At 38.8% G+C, this 21,938-nt stretch overlaps 1 protein-coding gene across 11 annotated transcripts in view; it reads right to left on the bottom strand.

Annotated features, from left to right (window-relative positions):
- The window catches only part of LOC112465730 (pleckstrin homology domain-containing family G member 5-like), an 88,476-nt gene that overhangs the window by 44,208 nt on the left and 22,330 nt on the right, over window positions 1–21,938 (bottom strand). The window contains exon 2 of one of the 11 annotated variants that reach the window (XM_025033447.1): window positions 9,018–11,917. The exons of the other annotated variants lie outside the window; for them this stretch is intronic. Within the exon in view, the coding sequence (XP_024889215.1) occupies window positions 9,018–9,158 (141 nt within the window). The 5' untranslated portion in view covers window positions 9,159–11,917. The remainder of the gene's footprint in view (window positions 1–9,017; window positions 11,918–21,938) is intronic. 11 annotated transcript variants of the gene reach the window in all.

Genomic DNA, 21,938 nt, shown 5'->3' with positions numbered 1-21,938 from the left:
TTTATCGACGAGGGTCTGATTTCTGTCAATTTAGCGAAGGGCCTCGCAGCTTTTTGTCAATTCAGCAAAGAGCACGTCGCTAACGAGAGTCGTTCGTTCGTGACTCGTGACTCGTGACAAGGCGTAATTTCGCGCAGGAGATGGAAAATTGACGAAAAAATATTTCGCTCATGATTGGAAAAAGGGCAGTGCATTCTTGATATTTACTAATTTCAATATGAGTTTTGGATTATATTCAGACATGATAATCATCACGATATAATGTCATATTATTATAATTATTATAGAGATAAAAGTGATTGTCACCGAGAGATGCCGTCATCACATTTTACCCTCTTTGCCACTCTTCGCGATTTAATTTTCAATTTAATGGGCAACGAAGTCACAATTGCTGTTTAATTAATTATCGCAATTTTGCGTTATTTTCACTGTGGCATCATTGTTTTCATATATTACATATTGTTATTTAATTACCACAGAACAATCGTCGTGCCTGGCAAAATGTGATTTATAAATATGCATATCAAAGTACAAAACGCGCCCGTTTGTTCTTGTTGTATAACAGAATAGAAACACGCCATTTATTGTTTTAAGCTCGCGGAAACGCTGATGAGTTGCGGTTTAAATTATTACTGGCGCACGTTACGCCTGCAGCAAATGACTGGAAGAGCTTTAGCGGTGGCTCTTGGCAATACACGTCATCTTGTGCTGTTATAAGCTGTTGAGCTGAACACTCTGAGTGCGTTTTGTTGAGGCAATTATTTATTTTTGTCAATTATGATAATATGTTGTATTAAATAAAAGCATTTGAGCAGTATTCAATACTTGTATTCTTCAGATCTGCCTTTTTTCCCAAAAGTGAGCTTTGCGAGATTGTCAGAAAATAAGCGTGTGGACATTTTGAATCTACAGAATAGCCAGCTCCAGAATCTCAATTTTATCAGAATTAGGAAACCGATATCGGATATCCGACAGTAACTACATCGTTAATTAAATACGGAAATTAAAACTTGGGGAAGTAAGGTCCACTCACTATTACACTCTTATTTTTACAGAAATCGATTTACTTCGGCGTACGTACGACAGATATATCTATATGTATCGAAAAACATACATTTTCCTGAAATTTCTTTTTTGATCTAAACTCCTCGATTACAAGATGGACGAAGCTCTCCGCGTTATCTGCAACTATAGCGAAACTCGACGAACCACTATTCGTGGCGGAGTTCGGATACAGTCAGCATATTTGCGGGAAACGATACGAAATAAATTCCATCGCAATAGTCTCCTCGCTCCGTCGATGGGAAACTTGGGAAAACTGTGGCCCAAACTTCACGAGAATTTTCCTGTTTAACTTTTAATGCATCTCAACGTGCTTCGATCAGAAATGCTTATTATTAAAAGATGCAACAAACACCGTTGAATAACGAAAGTTTTATGTAATAACGTTATATGAAAGTTATATATATAGGGGAGACCGGGACACCACGAGTTACGGGGTATCATGGGTCATTGACTGTTTAGAGTAATACAGAATGTTTAGGTTGATTCAACTAGTATCACGTGACAGTTATTTCGTTGCCCATACTTCGTATTTAGGTGACAGTCATCAAAGTCCGTAGTCTCGAGACGCACGTGACATAAATGGTTTTCATGATGCGTAAATAACTTTTTAACCATTTAGAAATTTTTTCACATTGTTTTTGCCCCGGGTAACCTTGGGTCATTTCTCAAAAAATGTGTTTTAATTTTTTTCTCAAAAACTAATCAATATTGATCAAATATGCTAAATAAACTTTAAAATATACATTGTGATTTAACTATTAAAAAAAAATGAGACAAAAAATCTTATATTTAAAGGTACTTTTCAGAGTTTGAATTTTTGTGGCTCATGGTGCCCCGGTCTCTCCTAAGTAATAACGCCGAAAATAGAGCGATAAGAATGATTAGGAACACTTAATTTGGACTGGAAAAAATATTGAGTAAGTCTCGATTGTCATGTAATTTTTAATAGTAAAATGTATATTGTTCACAAATCACTTCTTCGTTATTTTCATAAACTTTGTAAAGAATGTGCTAGATCAAATCTTGAAAAAATTCTTATAGTTTTTCTTCTTACTAAGTCTTATTATGTTTTTCAAGATGTGAATTTTATTAAATTTTTATAGTTTAGTTAACAATAAAAATTTAGTTACAATAAAAATTTGTAATAGTTATTTTTGTTGATAATTGATACGCAGCAATTTCCCGTTAAAACTCAAAAATTTTTGAATTTTGTTATAAATGGTCTCAAAAACTAATCGATGAAAAAAATCTAAAAATCCATGCTGACATTATTTATAAAAGAGCTTATATAATTTAAATTTTAACATTTTTGATTTTTCTTACAACCTTCTTGCAGCACTCTTTCAATAACGGTATGTTAAATTTCAATTTGGCAGAATTGATATAGTACTATAAGCTTATTTGTGGAATTTTACGAGGTATAAATCAGCAAACTTCGAACAATACACAATTAGGCTAAGTATGATAAATTAGCAATTATAATCGCCAGAGACCTATCCTAATTGCCAACAACAGCGAATATTATAACGCAGGTACTTGCGGCTATACAGTAGGGCTATAAACTGTCTAAGGTAAATAACATATTTTTTTGTTGGAAAAAGACAAAAGAGCGTTTAATAATTTAATAGCTTCTATTTTGAAAATGTTACAATACAAACGTAGCAAGTATATTCATTACTTATTGTTCTCATGTTTACATATTTTTATATTACGCGTATTTAACGTTTATTAAATATTGCATCTAAAAATTCTATTTTATCTTTTGAGATGAGTTATTCCTTTGATTACTTTCTCAGTATAATATCGCTCGGATTCAGTTTATATATATATACATTCAGCTGATTAAATTCTTAGTAGCAATAGTTTCTTGTAGGTTGAACTTTTCGGTATTCATCAATCAGATTTAATAGCTATTCGACTGTCGTGTAACTTCCTATCAGATCTGTTAACTGCAGCCAACCATTTATCATACGCAGCTGTAAAGCGGCTTAATTTCAGTTTCATTCAAACGTGTCGCTACATCGTTGTCCCAGTTTTTGTTGCTAAAACGTTGCACGCGAAGTAATGTCCGCGTTTTAACAATCGAAACATTCATCATATTCGTCCATCGTGCAACTTTTAATTACTAAATCTGGGCATGAACAAGAATGAAATGGTATTTTCAGTGCGCATTTAATATTTTTCGTTTTGATACTGAAAATAACTTTTATTATTATACATATTCCGAATCGTACGGAAATAATTTCACATTGTTTCGTATATACTAGATGGCTTTCTGGTATTTTTGACTGCTACTGATTGATTAGCTCTTGTATATGCAAAAATGAATATGCAAACGATATTACGGGAGATCGGAAAAATAATTCAGAGAATGAAATAGGATTGTTATTTTATGTTCTTGCACACAATGCAATTGTAATAAATATGTGTTGATTTGTATAATTTTTTAAAACCTATTAAACGCTATAGAACTAATCTTTTTCCAGCTTCTGTTGCGTTGTTTTTAGTAGAAGCGCCGATTTGATAGGCAAGATTGATGCTATCCGTAACAATGTTTTACACGCCGTTCTATACTGTCCAGAGATACCGTGGATATTAATATCGCGAAGCATATTCGAACCCCTTCGTAGTTTCAGAACGCAGTAAGGATGCCGATAATGCGTTTCCTTATCAGCCGCGCCGAGGAAAGCACGTTGCCATACCAATCGAAACTTTCTCCGCTATATATTGCTTCGTGCAAACTTTTCCCCTCAGTGCACCTGTTTTCTTTAAGTGATTCTCCACAACACAAACTTATATACCGCGGTATACGTACATACTTGAAGATATACGCGCGATCCATGATACCAGTGAATTCGTCGACACTTTGACGCACTCCTCTTGCTACATGGAATGCAATTTTGCACGTTGCATTTTTTCGATACATTCCCGTATTTCGAAAATTTGCAAATATCCGAAAAATTTCAGTACATGAAATTCGCTGATTCAAAAAAATTCTGAATAAAGGTAATAAATTATCGTTGTCGAATTTAGGATCTAATAATTTTATGAACAACTGTTAAATTAACTTTCAACTACAATTTATTAAGTTATTCAACTAAACTATAATAACTATTACAAATGTTAAAAACTGAATAAATTTATGTTCAATATATAAAGAATATCACATCAAAAGTACCTTCAAAGATTTAAAAAATTATCACCACATAATTTTCCTGTAATATTAAAATTTGTACCGCGGTAGAATCGCAGTAATAAATTATAATCAAAATGTGTATTTAATCGAAATTTACTTAAATACTTAAGGACCACGAAAACTCAGCACAAGATGGATATACTCTTTTTATGTCACATCTCAGGTATTGTTGGCTTCAAGGGTTTCGCCGTATAAAATACACATAGAGAATTATGTGATAAAACTTACTGTGACATATAAGTGACATTAAAAAATCTTTGCTATAAATGTTTTCAAAAACTAACCGGTGAAAAAAATTTACATGCTATAACATATTATTTATGAAAGAGCTTATGTTTAAAATTTTATGCAATTCTTATACATTTCTGATTCTCCCTACAATCTCCTTAATATTGCAAGAAAACCATGTCATATTTTTGAATTGTCGAGCATTTTTAATGTTCTCTCAAATACGTTACTAAACAATATATTTTTGATATAATCAACGGTGAATTATTATAATTTATTACTCAAATAACATTAAATAAAAGACAGATAAATCCTTTGTTTTGATCTTAAATACGAGCTTTTGTTTCTATTATACATTTTCCAATTTCCAGTCTCGTTGAAAGTTTCCTCACCGAAATGTGCAATGCGCTTCAACCGGATATAAGAGGATGACGGAAGTTGAGTGAAACATCTCCGCGTGGAATTTCTGTCCTGTGCGCGCCGAGCCACTTGACAATTCACTTAGCAAAGTCTTTCTCGGCGTTTATCTTCGCGCAGTTATTATACAGTGCGCGACAGCATAAAAATGGTTAAATTCGCGTTACGGCTTTGCTCTACAACTGTTTAACAAACTTGCCGAGCATCATGTCGTCACGTTTGGCCGAAGTGCATTCGTACCGAACGGCGAACTGAATAAATACGTAAAACTTTACAGTTTGATCGCGAATGCGAACTTTCGCCCTTTTCTCCTAACCTCGGCTTATCCGCTCCAACTGGCTAAAACATCCGCGTGATGAAGCAAGAGGAGGAACGTGCGGTTGTGGCAACTGCGAAAAATCCCACGAGACGAATATAAATTCGATCTATACGTTGTACCGAGAATGCAAGAATAAAATTGTGGTAAATCGATAAAATCAAAAGACTCCTATAAGAACGAAATTACCTGTCGAAATTAAGCAGATTTTTGCATTTAAATATTTTATATCAACATTTTATATACATATATATTTTCTACACTGAACATTATAATTTATTCGACGAAAACGTGAATTATTTTTCATGGGAATGTATGAGAGAAATAATAAGAGGATGAAAGACTTTGGTGATGTTTATGTCCGAAAAGACTTGGATAAAAATAAATTAATTTCCGTGAGATTAGTTTGAATTTGAATATGAGAAAAAAATGTGTTATTTTTAGTAAATGGATATTTTATACTTTGACAAATTGAAAAATACATTCTTACATTAATTTATGATTAATCAGCAGCGTCGTTTATATATATAAAATGATATATTTCAACTAAAAAAAAATTATTTGTTCTAATTAAAATATTAATGTCTCTGTAGAATTCTTGAAAAACGCAGAACAATTAAAAATATAGAAACATAATTAAAGATAATTTACGAGCTTTTTCTGCGAAATAAAATGACTAGATATTATTAAATAAAACATATAATTTTATAAACATTCGTAATTTAAACTGTAATTTTAAGTTTATTACTTTTTTATTCATTGTTTAAATTTTGCAATTAGATTTATATATCTATACAAATTCGTAATTTCAGTTGCATTATGTGTACATGTAAAGTGCAGAGCTGCCTTCCGGCTCGATTGGTATTACATTACGTAGATACTGGATACAAATCACGAATCAACTAAAATTGCAAATTTGTCCAGGTTTCCAATTCTCGCCGTGGGTGTATTACTTCGCGGCGCATGCAAACGTGTTCCTCCGCTTCAACAATTTCTACAACGCAAGCATTCTATTTTGGTTTCGGAATTAACGCTTTCCGGCTGACATGAGCTCTTGAGATCCATAATTTTCATTCGTACATGCCCATTTTATTCGTGTCTCCGTTTTACAAACATTATGACAATTAAAACAAAGTAATTTTTTCCCGAAAGACAAGGCTAGACCGACTTTTTGCCTATCGTCGACGAATACGCGTATACATACGTGCAGGGCGTCTAATTTCTCGTCGTCAAAAATAGTGTTAAAAAATATGAGACGTTGCTAAAGAAATGATAAACTTATAATTTATATGCATTATATATGCTTTATTCTGCTCTCGCATATCATTGGAATGGGCACCGTTATTAATGTGTAGACAGCCTATTGTCCGATAATAATGGACCACGACTAGAACATTAACCGCCCCGATAGTCCACCTATAAACCTAGTTCATATCATCCAAGATTGTGGACGTCCGATGCTTCAGTAAACCGCAATAGGCTGGCAAACCTATTCACGTGTTAAATTTTCGAGCTCGATAACCAAGGCTATTGAGATGTTCCTGAAAATTTAATAACTTCTATAGTACTAAGGGCCTCTATATAGTTTGCTCGGTACATTAGCCTAAGTGTAAAAAAATAATTAAACATTGCTCCGCTATATTCAGTTTACTGCATTACAATTATTTAATATAATTATTTAAATCTCTTCGATGTTATCACGTTTATTTGCAGAGGCAATTAAAAATTTCTTAAAAAATTCGGATCAATTCACAAAGCATATAGGATTTTTTTTCTTTAAAGGCGGAATTACGATGAACTTAACGTAACGGAACGCGACGGGACGCGAAGTAACGTGAAACCTAAACACATTGTTTTTTGATACTTTACGTCACGTTACGTAAAGTCGATCGTAATCAGCCGCATATAAAAACAATGTGTTTAGGTTTTTCACGTTACTTCGCGTCCCGTCGCGTTCCGTTACGTTAAGTTCATCGTAATTCCGCCTTAACTAGTGATTCGTATTACGTCTCTTTAACGTTGCGATTTGCACCAAATCGACCGCGACGGTGTTAACGTTTTGGTTCATATATAGCTCTCGGAGAGCTCTCATATATCACCCGTCGCTTCTCGTTTAACCGTCCGTTTTCCCGTCAGTGGATGAGAACGCTAAGCCGACGGTATATAGTAGGTATAACAATATCGAGCTCCGTCCCGCACACGAAAAGCTTTGCAAGCGGGAACGTAATTTCAAGGTTCTCGTGCGCCAGTTGTATTAAATCTAGAAATTGGGCGTGCTGCAAAACGCCCCGACCGCAGTAACTTCTGTTTTGCGACAGGGTGAAGCAAAAACGCAATTGGGGATTGAGTCTGTCTTGCCACTGCTGGTCAATTTTGAAATCAGCCCGCTTACGTTTTATGTTTTATTGAGAAAATTTGAATAATTGTTACATGTCGAGGAAAATTTAACAGGATTTTTCTGTTTTGTTAATTAAGTTGATTAACATAGTGAGTTTAATAAGTCGCCATTAAATATCCTGGTAATCATATAGGTTGTTCAAAATATCAAGAGGATGATTGATTAATTGTCAAATAATCTTAATTGACAGTTAAACAAAGAAAGCTGGAGACGTTAGGATATCACATTTGGATCCTAATTTAATTATACCAAAAGCCCACGAGTCAGCTTCGTTTACTCGTTCCTCATTTTCTGCAATACGATGTTAGAGCCACCATCTCGCATCACGACAGCTTATTTATTATGCACATGTGGCTTATTTATCTTATTCTACATAGTACTTACACGGCTTACGCGTTATCGAAGTTGGGCCGACGCGATATGCAGCAGTAAAGCAAACTATTGCATAAGTGGAGCTTAAGGCAAGTAGCTCGGGGCCATATTTCGTCAACGCCTTACCGGGAGCACAAATACGTCGGCACGGGGAGAAGACGTGCAGCTGCGAAACTTGTTAACTCTATTACATGGGCGAGGGGCGGGGAGACATAGGGCCCGATTTAATCGCATAATCGGTAAATTGTATATCAAATCGTAAACTGGCGCTTCATTAAGTTACCTGCCGTATCTCCGAGCGTGATCGTAATTACTCTGAGGAACTAATTAGCGCGCGTCGCCGCGACGCGATTTGTCATCGTTTATTGCCTCGGGACGAATACGCTCGCTGCGATTATTCTGCACGTTATACAACAATGAGGGATTCGAATGACGAAGCGTCCCGGCGCATGTGTGTGTGTGTGTGTGTGGGTTGCTTACGCTGTCATGCTGTAAATACAATATAGTACTTGTTTCGTGAAACCTTCATTTGTAACAACTACAATTTAATTATTGTAACCTTGTAAGACACGATAAGACTTCAAAAACTTCGAATAACAAAGGGAGCAATTTTTAATAATTTTGTCGAATAACAAAAATCGTCGAATTCTTTAGTTTAAATTAGTTTAAGTCGCAACTGTCTAGAATAGGCTGTAAATTTAAACAAACATATAATATTGTATTCTTTTAATACAAAATCGAGGTTTTGTGATATTTTCTTTCAGTTCCAATATATTTCCATGTACCTATCTATATTCGCAAAAAAAAGAGGATTGTATTCCTGTACGCGATAGATACCATGTGATGGATAGCAATTTCAACTCTCAGCGGAAGGCGACAAAATTGGATTCGAATAGCAGCTTGCCAATGATGGAAATCAAGATTCAACGATCGAAAAGCAGACTACGAAAATTGTTTAGCATGCGCATCCAAACGTACTGATGCAAAACAGCAATGAGAATGCGGCCGATATATGCGCATTTTACCTGAATGCGCCCCATCGGCGGCGACACCACCAAGAAGATTCTCATCGCAGCCTTGAGGAAGTCATCCTGATTGCGATTCGTCGTGTCCTGCAGAGCGGCCTCGGATATGCTGGAGCTGTTCTGGGTGGTCTTGCCGCGCATCTTGCGCCTTATGCTGCCGACTATCTTCCACCATTCTTGCCCGGTACCGCTGCCGGACGACGACGCGGTACCACTCCCGTCCCCGTGAATGGCCACCGTCGCATCCTGCTGGCCGGTCACTGACGACACCGACGACGATTTCTTCGAGGGGCTTAAATCGCGGCTGGACCGTCGGCTCGGGGTACCGCGGCCACCGTGGGGGGTCCCGGATGCGGACACCGTGGTGCTATCGGCCCCCGCGACCGACTGTTGCCCAGCTGCGAGGATGGAACCACCGCTGGGACTCGTGATGCCTCTTCCACCACTTCCACCGCCGCCACCCGCACCCTTGGACCCGCCGACGATCGAACGCGCCGATCGCCCCGTTCCGCCGCCGCTGCTCAATCGGCGTACGAGACCGCGTATGAGGCCGCTCTTGCGCGCCGTCGGGCCCTCCTCCACGTGCTCGCCCGGCGCTTCCACTCTCTGGCTTAATTGGACACTGTTTATTAAACTTAATTAGACACTGTTTCGGTGAGATCATCCGAGCAGCTGGTTCTCTTCTCGAGCGATCGATCTTTCCCTTTTCTTTTTTTTATCTTTTTTCCTTCTTTATTGCGGTCCTTTTATCGAGGGAAACAAGTGCCGCGTGGTAATTTTTCTATTCTTCCTGGTGCTTTCACGCTGCGCAATTTTTACGGTTGCGCTTTTCCTCGTAGCGATTTTCAGCCGCAGTGCTGTCTCGTCGTAAATTTTACAACCCTCGCCGGTCTTTGCCAGCAAGAAATACGCGGAAACTGATATATACATACATATACATATATCGCTCCTTGACGCTCGTCAAGTGTCTCGCGCTATTCGTGTACTTCCCTCTGCACTTCGTACTGCATCGATTAAGTTTCCAACTGCCGTCCCGGCGAAGTTTCCACTCAATAAACTGCCAACTTTTTAAAACAATTTTATTTTCCTCTACTCCGAGTTGTTCGTTATAAATTACAATGGAATTATAATATTTTTATGTTCGTGCGTTAAATTTCCCGAATGCTTCGCTTTCTGTGGCAGCGTATTACGATTAAGCTGATTGTGCTACAGTGACGCATCGTCTCGCACCGAATTCGATTCGCAATCACTCACGTCGCAGCTCCGAACCAAAGCTCTCGATCGGTGTTTAGTCTTTCTTAACAAGATCCAAATTGGAAGTGTCCACGACATAAAAGCTCTGAACTGATTCTCAAAAATGTTAGATTCTTATCCCTTCTCTCAAAATTTAAAATTTTCTCGAGTAAAATTTCCGAGAATAATCGTTTACAAGTGATAACTCTATTGCTCTGAAAGTTGTTCCCGTTCTATTTCACGAGAGATTATAATAACGCAGCTTCTCTCCGCGGCGACAGAGAGATGCCGGTGATTTTCAAAATGCGTTTTCGTTGGGCAAATATTCTGCGGAAGACTCTTCCATCTTACTCAGCGGAGTTCACTTTCCGGAGATTACGGCCAGCTATTGGTCACCACCTCGAGAGCACGTATTCCTCTCATCGTTTCTAGTTTCTACGAGATATCACGTTTCGTGCCTCAAACGAAGAGTCATATCAGGCGGTTTACGTAGCGAATGATTGCGCTAAGTATCGCGGGATTATCGACACGATTATCAACGAGTGAGCTCTCCCTTCTTGGAGAAATGCTTCTATTCACCGCGCATTTGTGCGCCTCGTCTATCATCTATTATTGCGAATTCTAGCGCTTCTCGCGTGATTCTTCAATACCAAGAAACTTACTTCCACTATTATTCTCTTAATTATTTTCTAAATATTAATTATATTCACAACTTTACTAATGATAAATATGAAAAACATTGTTACTAGATAAATAATAGCGATGTGTAATGTAACTTGCAATGTTACGCCTTTTCGATTGACAAGTCAAAGATCCAAAATCGTTATACCGGAAATTACATCCAACACTCAATCTCTGTTTGCTTTATTACCTCATGAATTCGCTTCACGTTAATCTCGGCAAAATCTACTTGGAAACGTGTAGACATCAATGAGAGCTGCTGATAGTAGTTCGCTCAGGCATGCCAGATTACAAAGGTATATGCATGACGTTATCGAAAGTTCGAGAGCGAGATTCGGATTAACGCTATTCTTGATTTTGCCCGTGATCACGTAATCCTATCGCGCGTAGGCCGACACGCACGGTACGGTGAGTCGAACGGTTGCAACTTTAATTAGAATTCCCTCATAGAATAACTCACTTCGGACCAACAGCACGCTGGAACGGTCGGGGGGAAAATCCGCGGAAGAAATCTGTTCTCTCGCCAGGTCCGGTTCCAAACTGGACGCAAAAGCGCGAGGTTCCGGATTGAGTCGGGTTGCACTCTTGCGCGAAGGTCCCAAACGCGGGAGCGAAAAAAAAACTCCGCTTGAGCCTGTTAATGGCGCAAACCGGGCCAAGGACGTATCGCGTATCTCGAAGGGACCGCGAGGCTAGGAGGAGTGTTATTATCCTTCGAGGAATCGATCGGCGTCGTTTCAAGGCTCACCGTCGGGGAAATAATTTGCCGCGATCCTGCGGGCAGCTTTCCCGACGAGAAGTCGATCGGACGTTTCGCCAGCAATTATCACTCGCTCCTCGCGATGATCGCGTGATATCTCTCGATTATCCGCTCGTCTCTCCTCGATCACCCTTCTCTCTTCTCGACTCCACGCGTTTTCTTCAAAGCACGGGAGCGCATTTTTTAATTTCCGACGACGCCGACGGCCTGATGTAATGCCCGGCATCTGCGTAACGGAATCGATCGTGTCTATTAAGGAGCTTTATTACTAACAGAACCGAGCGCGCCTGATGCACCAGGTAGATGTGTTCAAGTATAGGCATAACGATAGAAAATCAAGTCTCACAGGGAAGATCTTATATTTTAAAATATTGCGTAACACAATTTTATATCACATTATATAATGTGATATTTTATATCACATTATACGAGAAATTTCATTTGCTAATCTCCTACTTTTTACATTTTTAATCTATATCGACTGTAAGGAAATATTAACATTCTTCTCCGACTGTTCCGGACTCTGTTAACTTCTCCCAAGTTAGGTGAGAAAAGCTTAACATGGTGCAATCACTACTTTGAAACGATTAAAATTCATCTGATTAATTATTGAAAAATATGTATCAACGACGCAAGAAATTTTTTATCATTTATGGTTTTATTTATTTTCATAAAAAGAAGTTTTTTTCACAAGATTCTAGATAAGAGACATTTTGGTGTATCATCGGGATATTTAACGTACTTTCACAGGCATCTCTCGGAGCCATTTCTCTATTAATTTCATAGAACGCTAGAGCGAAAGAACATGATCTTTGAAGACGTAATCGTTCCCAACAGCGATGTTTTGGCCCTTCAATTAAACCCCACAGATAGAGGGCAAATCGTGCCGGTGCGACTCAGCCGCCGAATCTTCCTCGGTGACCCGAATTCAACGCTCATACGCTCGATTAATTAGTCTCTACGAGTGGCACCCTTCTCTCTTTTACACGAACATCCTTCTATCATTCGTCTATCTCTCCCTCTTTCTCTCTCTCTGAAACACGTGCGGTAAAATCACATTTCGAAGTTTGAATTTCAAATTACATCGCATTCAAAGCACGTTTTATTTCTTTTTTTTTTTCAATTTTTTTATTTTTTCCACAATTCTACTTGTTCTCGAAATTTTAATTCTTTTGACACTATTTTTGTCGCGTCAAATGAAAAAGCATAGAAAGAGGAAGAGATTAAATAATTGACGACACATAGAATCGTGTTGTATTGTATAAGAAAATACAATTTCACGCAAAATCGTATTTTATCCGATCTCTGTAACCATGCACGGTAAAGTGAGTTACATGTTTATTTCATATATTTCGATAGAATTCAAAGAAGGATTTTCTGCATTACGCGCCCCGCATTGTTCATTTGGTGGTTTAATGATATTAAAATATGACGCGCTGAATATATAATATCAATTATAAACATCGCTACATTTAGTATAATGAGATGAGAATATTCATAATATTCATAGAACGCCTTTACCCTTTCAACTTTCTAATAAATATCTTACAATAGAAGCCATAAATATGTACAACCGCTGCGCGGTTGTATCCTGATTCTATTGCAATCTGAAGATTATCTTTCATTACCTATTATTATTTGCTTGGTTTAGATGGGATTTAAAGCTGTCAATCTAAGTTTATTTATTTATAAACATGGAATATAATCTTCTTTATATTTAATTACAGAAAAAAGCTTTAAATTATTATTGTAAAGAAGTCCATTTTTAATTAGTTATAGAATCTGCAAACGAAAGGATTAATTCTATAGAAAGGATTCTAAGCGGACGTCTTACGCATAAAGCTTATTGTATCCCCTCTGTAATGGTTCAGCATTATTTCAATCCTTTAATCGAATTTTGCACTGTTTGCAATTGATCCTATCAATGCTTTCAGGCACCAGAACGTCCTTTGAGGTGTCCAACACCGCGAATTCTCCGCATTGTCTTACGAAAATGAAGGAATATCGATATTGCGTGGATTATTGGCTAATTCCTGTTCGTTCTCTCTCTCTCTCTCTCTCTTTCTCTCTCTCCTCTTTTCTCCCTCTTTCTCTCTCTCTCTAACATCCATTATCCTTTCATGTCCATTATTCCAACGAATAAAGATATTATTAAAATAAAAATTTAAAGATATAGAATAAAATTCTATTATATAGGTAATCTAAAATTAAAATATACACTAAACTTATTTAATATCAAGATAAAAGGAATATAAAGATAAAATATAAAAATATAGAAATGCTTAATAAACTTATATACTTTAATATGAGTTTACCCGGAAGATATCCGTTACAATCACGATGCCTTGAGCATCTACCTCATCTACACGAGACAGCGGAATGCACGGAATTTGCGAAGAACGACTTAAAGTCTTGCGACGGGTCTTGGCTCGATAGAAGTCAATCTAATCAGGAACGGAATTCGAGAGCTCAATTAAATGCTCGTTGCGAACGCGTGTTTGCACCTAATCGCGCGAAAAGACATGCACACGCATACGCGTCACGCGGAATTCCGTGCGAGTTGCAGACGAGTACTATGACGAACTATTCGATGCACACGGAATTTCAGTATCGCGAGACATCGAGACGCGGTTTACTTGCACCAGAGATTCCCGGCTGGAACTGAGGAATTCGCGATCTGACTTTCGCAAACGGCGAAATTCCCGCAATATCGTAGAGACCTACCGTTGTGGACCTATCATTTACCATCTGCCTCTCTCGACTGTTTCGCGGGTCTAATGAGAAAGTGGGTCAGCGTAATAGAGACTAAAACTTGCGTAAAATGGTCTTTTAATTAAATAAGCTCGCATCATCTTCTTCATTTTTTAATCCTGCGTTTTTTACATTTTGTCTTGAAGCTATTATGTTATGTGCAACTTTTTTGGCCCGTCTGTTGAATGTCTGTTGAACGTCTGTTGGACGTCTCATTATTTACGGTAAAGTTATGATATATATTTAAAAAAACAGAATAATATTTAAAAATCCCACACACGCACACATAATATATCTCATAGACATTATTTTTTATATATTTTTTATATATATATAAAGATCATGCCATGAATTAATTTTTGTTCTTAAATATATGTTTAAGATTTTGTTTTAAATAAATAGTGAGGACTACTTAATAAAAACTATTCGACTCCACTAAACTCTCCAATTGCATCGTTTAGGATAAGCACACCGCTTATCCGCTCTTCGACGTTTATTTCATTACCGATATAGCGTGCGTAAACACAATTAACGCAATTAACGAAATCCGATCGGATTATCAGCTTAAATATCCCGAGAGGTTCAAAATCGCCGAGTTTTAGCTCGCTGCCGTTTATCGATATTTATGTTATTCAAGATTACATCGACGCGCAGCCGATTGTGACTTTAAACAATCTCCTTGCGGTTTCGACCCTTTTTACTGGCCATACGATCCATGATACAACCCACTTCTTAGTTTGCAGTGACGTTTCGCTTTTTCATACCATTAGCTGTGATCACGTGGAGAAGCGATTAAAGGCCGGGGGAAGAAAACGCGGCTTTAAAGAGGCATTTTTTGCACGTGACAAAGACGATCCTTTAATTTCGTCCCTTCCGCGCGAAATCCGCGAGTCATCGTTTGTGATAAAAAATGGAGCTTCTCAACGCAATGGTTTCGTAAGTATCTTCGCATGTTCTTCTTCTGGAGAAAAAACCGTGTAATGATAATCGTACAATGATAATGGCCGTCATCGAATAAGACTTTTCGTCTTTTTGAGTAATATTATGCAATTTTACACTTTTCGCGTAGGTATTAATTTAAATTCTCATATTAATCTATTTTGTACGCCATTGTGATAAAGCTATTCAAATTCGCCGGTGATTGCTTCGTTATCAGTTACGTGAGAGTTACGAGTTACCTCGAGCGTCGCGATAAAGTCCACAGGGATTGAAGACTGGGCGGAATTAATTAGGGTGACTCCGACCAAAGTGTCACCGATGACATGATCGATATATACATTCTTCATCGTCATGTATAAGTTCTCTGCCGTCCCGGCGAATTGTATTGTGGTCCCCCTTTATATGCCGAGACCGTCGTCGATAAAGAAAAAATCTTGGAAAAAATAGAACTGAGGGTAGAATGCATTTCGGCGAGATTCGTCGCTTTTCTTCTCGCTCCGAGTCTCGTAATCGATCAACGTCTTCAGCATCGTTTCTTAATGGCCGCCGAGGGGCCACCTCGCTGCTCCGTGTCGAAGTACGTCGATCTTATCGAGCAGCTCATTCTCTGGACGAGTGTCACGTATCCCTTTCTTTCTCCCCAACGAGGCGATTCAATGGGTACTCTTTTTAGACTGCGCAGAACGCAGCCAATTCGTTTTAAATCAAGTTCTTCTACGTCTATTGAGATTCCGATCTTGAGTTTCCGATGGCTCCGTACGGATAAATTCAGGAACTAAATGATTATAGATGTGTGCGAAAGTGAGTACATCTTCTCGATTAATGGCTTTTCGAGATATCCCTGCAGGCTTTTTTCCACTCCAGTTTTCAGAGAGACAGAGGGGGAAGAGAGAAACGAACACATATTAATTAAAAAATAACAATTATGTTCAGTTTCACTTTCTTAGACGATTTACTTCATTGAAGTCAAAATACATTTTGCAAATAAATCCTTGGTACACTTGATTGTCTGTCGGAATTTTTTTTATATTATTTACGTTGTAAAGTGTCCCGGTTGAAATGCGAGCCGAGAAGTGAGAAACTAAAATAGTCGAGTAATTTTTTCCCCCGCGTGTTGGAAAATTCAGTCCTTTCGCGTAGATACCGGTGGGTGAAAACTCCCGTTGTGGAAGCCGGGGTTGCATCCGCGCAGCAGAATGTAATTAATTCTCGTCAAGTGAATATTTAGGAGCGCGCAGCATTTCACGTGACATTTTGCCACAATGCGGCAGGGAAATGCTCGCGCTGCGTCATGGGCGGAACGCGGTTTTAACGATCGACTTTCAATAGGAGGTTCTTCAATGATATTAAGATTGACGTCGCCAGTGTAAGCATGATGGAGACTCGTTTAAACACGAGCGATATTTCATGAATATGTGCTTATCGTTTTTCTTTTCTTCTTTCTGTTGGCAGCACGGTGGATTTTCGGTTTATTCCAGGGTTTATTTATTGGCATTTTTCAACGATCTCTTTCGACAGAGAATCTTATCGTCTTCTCTCGATTATCAGGACACGTATTACAGAACTATTCGGAATGGATTTCTGATCGGAATTGTTTAGTTATTTCCTATAGATTTCTATTGTGTTTTCTAGAGAAAACGGAATAATTTCGATCGGAATCCATTCTGAAAAGTTTCATAATACGTGCCCTAGATCTTTCTGAATTAAACCTATATCTTTCGGGATATTTTGAATGGCTATATAATTTGTCATTTTGATGGTAACCGTATATTTTACGTCATTTGTGAACTTTCCTCTATTTGACGGACAACCAATTCGACCGTATACGTGCTTCCTACCGATTTTCTCGAGAATTCGCGCTTCTCTCTTTCTTTTCTCTTTCGCGGGGCGAGTCAACCTCATCGATCATCGTCATCCAAATCTATCCCCAACTTGTACAGAAAGTTTTTTCTCGCAGGGGCGGAGACGCTGATTTTGCAATTAACTTTTTATAGCCGGCGAAATTCCATTTCACGCTCTAAAATGCGGTCTCCGCTCCTTTAAGCTGCCTTTCGATCGATAGCGTGAAATTATAGCGGCATCGACTTTGATTACTTGCTCTATTAATGTCACGTCAAATCGAATAACTGCGGAGAGATTATTAATCTCGACGAGAGGTAACTCTGAAATTTTTCCGTCAGGAGTATCTGATCTTGTAGAATATAAGATTCTGTAATGTAGTCGAAAATCCAAGCGAGATATCGGCACGAGTAGATCATGCCTAGCTCTCAGCAAACCTGCCTCAGGACCTCATACGATTAGCATGCAATATTGCAATGGATAGACATTTATATTTCTGTCCTCGTGGAAATTGTTAACAATTTCGCATGCGAGCACGGATAATAGTTAACGCGAGCAGTCGAGGAAAGAGATACTGATCTCAGAAATGGAATCCTTACGTTATCTGACTGCAGCATCGTACAAAGTTTTATGATTTACGTTCGCGGTTACATTCGCCTTCGTGATTTACGTGGTCTTTTTTACGAGGAAGTTTGTTGTCCGACTTGACAACCATATACCCATAGAAGTACGCATATCGATAATTGAGATTAATTATCTGTAATTCATGGTGAATTTGCGCGATGGCTATTTGCTCAGAACAGATGAAGATGACGGCTCGAGAGCGATTTATTGCGACGATCCTGCCGCGTAATCCGAAAGTCAGACCGTAAGCGTCAGGTGGGATATATCCGTGGCGTCAGCAATGTGAAACCGTGCAATATTAATCCGTTGCACCGCTATTTGAATTTCATAGTCACTCATCTGCGATACCGATCTTGAAACGATTTACGAGCAAGTAGAAGTGAGACTCCATATGAAATTAATAAACGTGGGTAAGAAAAGACCTTTGACGAGCCCGTTTTCTTGGAAAATTTTGTGCGCGAACTTTCGGTGCCCGCACGATCAATTTCTGCGAAACGGCTGCTTTTCTTTTTCGCTCGATTGGCGATTTAGCGTATGCTAAACTGCGATACTTTTCATGCTCACGAGCATACATTTTTCGCTCTTTGAAACTCACTAGAACTTTCATCGATTTTTACTGAACATGTGGAACTTCGGAAACTTATATTATAAGAATATTAACGAGATAACTTTACTATTTAAGCGAAAATATTTTGTTGTTTTTGAATTAATATAAAATTGATAAGAGAGAGATGAGAGAGAGAGATCTAAAACTTCAGGACTCGTTATTTTTCACGTTGCATATTTGTTTCGAGACATTCATTTTAGATTCGTGAAAGTATTTGCGATACAATTTCGCAATATTGCGAGACACCTTTTAAAATGCAGAATGCATTTGCAAGATACTTTAATATTAAATGGAACGCGCGAATACTCCGTGAAATAGAAACTTTTTTCGCAATAACAGAAATATTGTTTTGCGTTGTTTCGCGAATCGATATATACAGCTGAACGTATGATCCGTCGCGCGTCGGCACGCCTTGGCACGTTCGGTGAGTCATTATTCGCGCGGGAATTATCATATGCGGACACACATATGTGACCTGCGAGAAACAGACGCCGAGCAGAGATACGAGTAGTTCCGAGAACGCGTAAACACTCGCGCGAATAACACGGTAGATACGGCAGCATTAATGCAACGATATGTGCCAGTCTTCGTAAAGACATTCGCAATTCGTTCGCGGAATTGCGAGATGCCTTTGATGTTGTCAATTTCGACTTCGAGTCGCATGAAACACGCGGCGAAGTGAAAAAATGACGAAAACGAGGAAGATTTTATCCCGGCGTTACCAAGGCAGACATATGTAGCATGATTATTTTATAACATGGGATTTATCATAAGACTCCTCCATCTAAGAGCATAAAGTCGTAATAACATGAAATTTTTAAAATGTTTTAAATTATAAGTTTGATCCTTAAATTCAAATTATATAAAATTGCCAAAATTATTTTAAAACTTTTTTTATTGCAATGACATATGAGATTTGTCATATCCCGTTTTAATTAACTCCGAATGAAGGGAAATCTCGACACTCGACTCTCATCAATTATTGCCGTTGATCAATATTGCGTCAAAGTTGTAATTAATACAGCGATATCATATTGCGACAAGTGTCTAACTGCAGAGAGCGTATCACTCGCTGTTGCACAAATCTTTCGCCCGAGAATTATGGAGCATTCGTCATTGCGTTGAAATCGCCGAATTCTATACACTGCGGCACAAGCGCCAGACATGCATCATCGGGGCGACAGAGAAAATCGAAATTGCGGCGTACGCAATGACCGCATTGGACGCGGCGCGGATAATGGAGGGACAATACGGGAGCAGAATTGAGTGCCGGAGTGCTCAGGGCGGTGTAAATCAGTTTTCGATAAAGCGAAACGTCCGATGTACATCGACCGTCGCCGCACAAGAATGCCTTCGCACTTGGATGACAAACAGATGCGTCGCTCCGAGGTACGGTCGCGGTCCTACGTCGAGTTAGACTCGACGCAACGTTTTGCGATAGTCTGCACTGCACAATTCTAATTAATTATATTTTTAAAATGTCTATAAACTCCTTTAAATAATTCTTTGATTCATATTGGAGTTATTAAATTAAATTGAAAATAAAATACTCGATTTTCGTGAGAAATAATTCGAATCGCAAATAATTGCTACTCTCTGGTAAAGATTTGATAACTATAAGAAAAGAAAAATTGTTGCGTGTAAATATACAGTAAATTTCTGCCATCTGATGTTATCCGAAGCGTCTTCTTTGGATAGAAAGAAAAGGTGTTTTGAATGAGTTCCCAAAATTTGTTAAAACCAGAGGGAAGCCGCTTAGGTTAATGAAACGGTCGTAGCTTGAAACGTAGCAATTTCGTATCGCGAAAACCTTCAAACGTTCGTATTATTTCAATATACCGTTAGAAATAGTCCGGCGCAATGATGGACGTTTGACACGCAACCCCGTTGCAGCAAATACGGACTTGATATATTGCTCCATTCCCTAGGAGAATCGCAAGATCATGTGTTCTCAATCCTTTTACGTGATCGGTACGCGCGAGGCGCGCTCTTCGAGAAGTTGTCCGCGCGGAAAGCGCCGAGAATGGTTGAGGTGGATACTATAAGGGACAATGTCGTTGGATGTGACTTTTCGTTTTTCGCGAATGGAGACAGAGGGGGAGGATAATGGAGATCATATCTCGTAATTGTCGATCACGTCGACAGCTGTGCACGCTCGGCGAAACGTCGCTGTCGAGCGGATCCGCAGTTCCGTAATGCCGCCCGCTCAAATCGCCGTGAAATTGATAGTCGAGTCGGCGGGACCAGCGGGCAACTCGGATTGTTTCGCCAAGCGGTACCAAGCGATTTCGAGACCGTGTGCAGTTGTTAGCGCGACCCCGCGTGCCGACGTTAAAACGAGGCGGATCGATGGCGAGTTCGATCGAGGCGAGGGACGTTGTCTCGCCGCCGCGCGGAAACTGTTAATTTATGCAGCAGTTTTTGCCCTACGCAGTCTTTCTTTACCTGCCGACAAGTTGCACGTCGAATCGGACGTAAACGGATGCACATCGTGTTACGCGTGATGATATTCCATATATACTGCGTGTCCCACTGTTTTCTCTAACACTTTTTCTCTCTCTAAGAAACAAGTAAATTTGTGTAGATGTCTGAGAAAAGAACAATACAATATTCACGAAATCAGAATTTTTTGGAAACTGCATTTCCAGAATCATTCGGATATGAATTATTCATATATTTGCGCGTTATTTTTAAATTAAATGATCTGACAGAGCGTGAATTGTTGCGAGAGGGAAAGTCGGAAAACACAAACTTTATTTGTAACGCTACAATGAAAATAATTTAATTAACATTAACACAATAGAATTTCAGGCTCGATTTTCTTTGAATATTATATTGAAATGTTACATCCGCGCGGTGATTGAAAGAAACAAAAAAAAAAATCCGCTATCGGCCCGAGTGGAATCCAGCGATCGAGGCTTAACCGCGCGTATTCACGCGTTGTAATCCGCCATCGAAAAGGCTAACTAAATGTGTATAAATAACGCGAGCGAATATTTACGGATTAAAAATTGTCACGCAGTTTCCGAGAGTCAAATTTATATCGATGTTACATCTATTTTCTCTCCTCTCTCTCTCTCTCTTTCTCCAGCTGTAGTCCTAGCTCTTTTTTGCCGGCCGTTCTCTTTTGCAACGCCTACGAAACGTCCGCTTTGCAGTCCGGCAAACGATTCAATTATCGTCGACGGTGCGAGCCATATCGATTTTGTGATTTAAACTTTTCGGCGCGCAAAATTCGGGAACAAAACGCGCGCGATTGCGCGTATAGATGCCGACGAGAGTTACAACTGCGTCCTGGAAATATTTTTCCTCTACGGCTATTACCTCGAAATAAAAAGACAACCGGGAGACCACGCGCGGCAAAATACTGACCGCCATGAAGGATATTACATCAGATATTTTATCAGGTTTTGTGCTTCATTTTTCCGTTAAACACATGAAAAACATGTTAGATAAATCTGTCTCTCTCTCTCTCTCTCTCTCTCTC

The sequence above is a fragment of the Temnothorax curvispinosus genome, unplaced genomic scaffold, assembly GCF_003070985.1.
Source record: "Temnothorax curvispinosus isolate PA1 unplaced genomic scaffold, ASM307098v1 QBEX01015443.1, whole genome shotgun sequence".
In the NCBI taxonomy this organism is placed as follows: Eukaryota; Metazoa; Arthropoda; class Insecta; order Hymenoptera; family Formicidae; genus Temnothorax; species Temnothorax curvispinosus.
The sequence above is the reverse complement of the archived record's forward strand: the minus strand, read 5'-3'. Positions and strand labels throughout refer to the sequence as shown.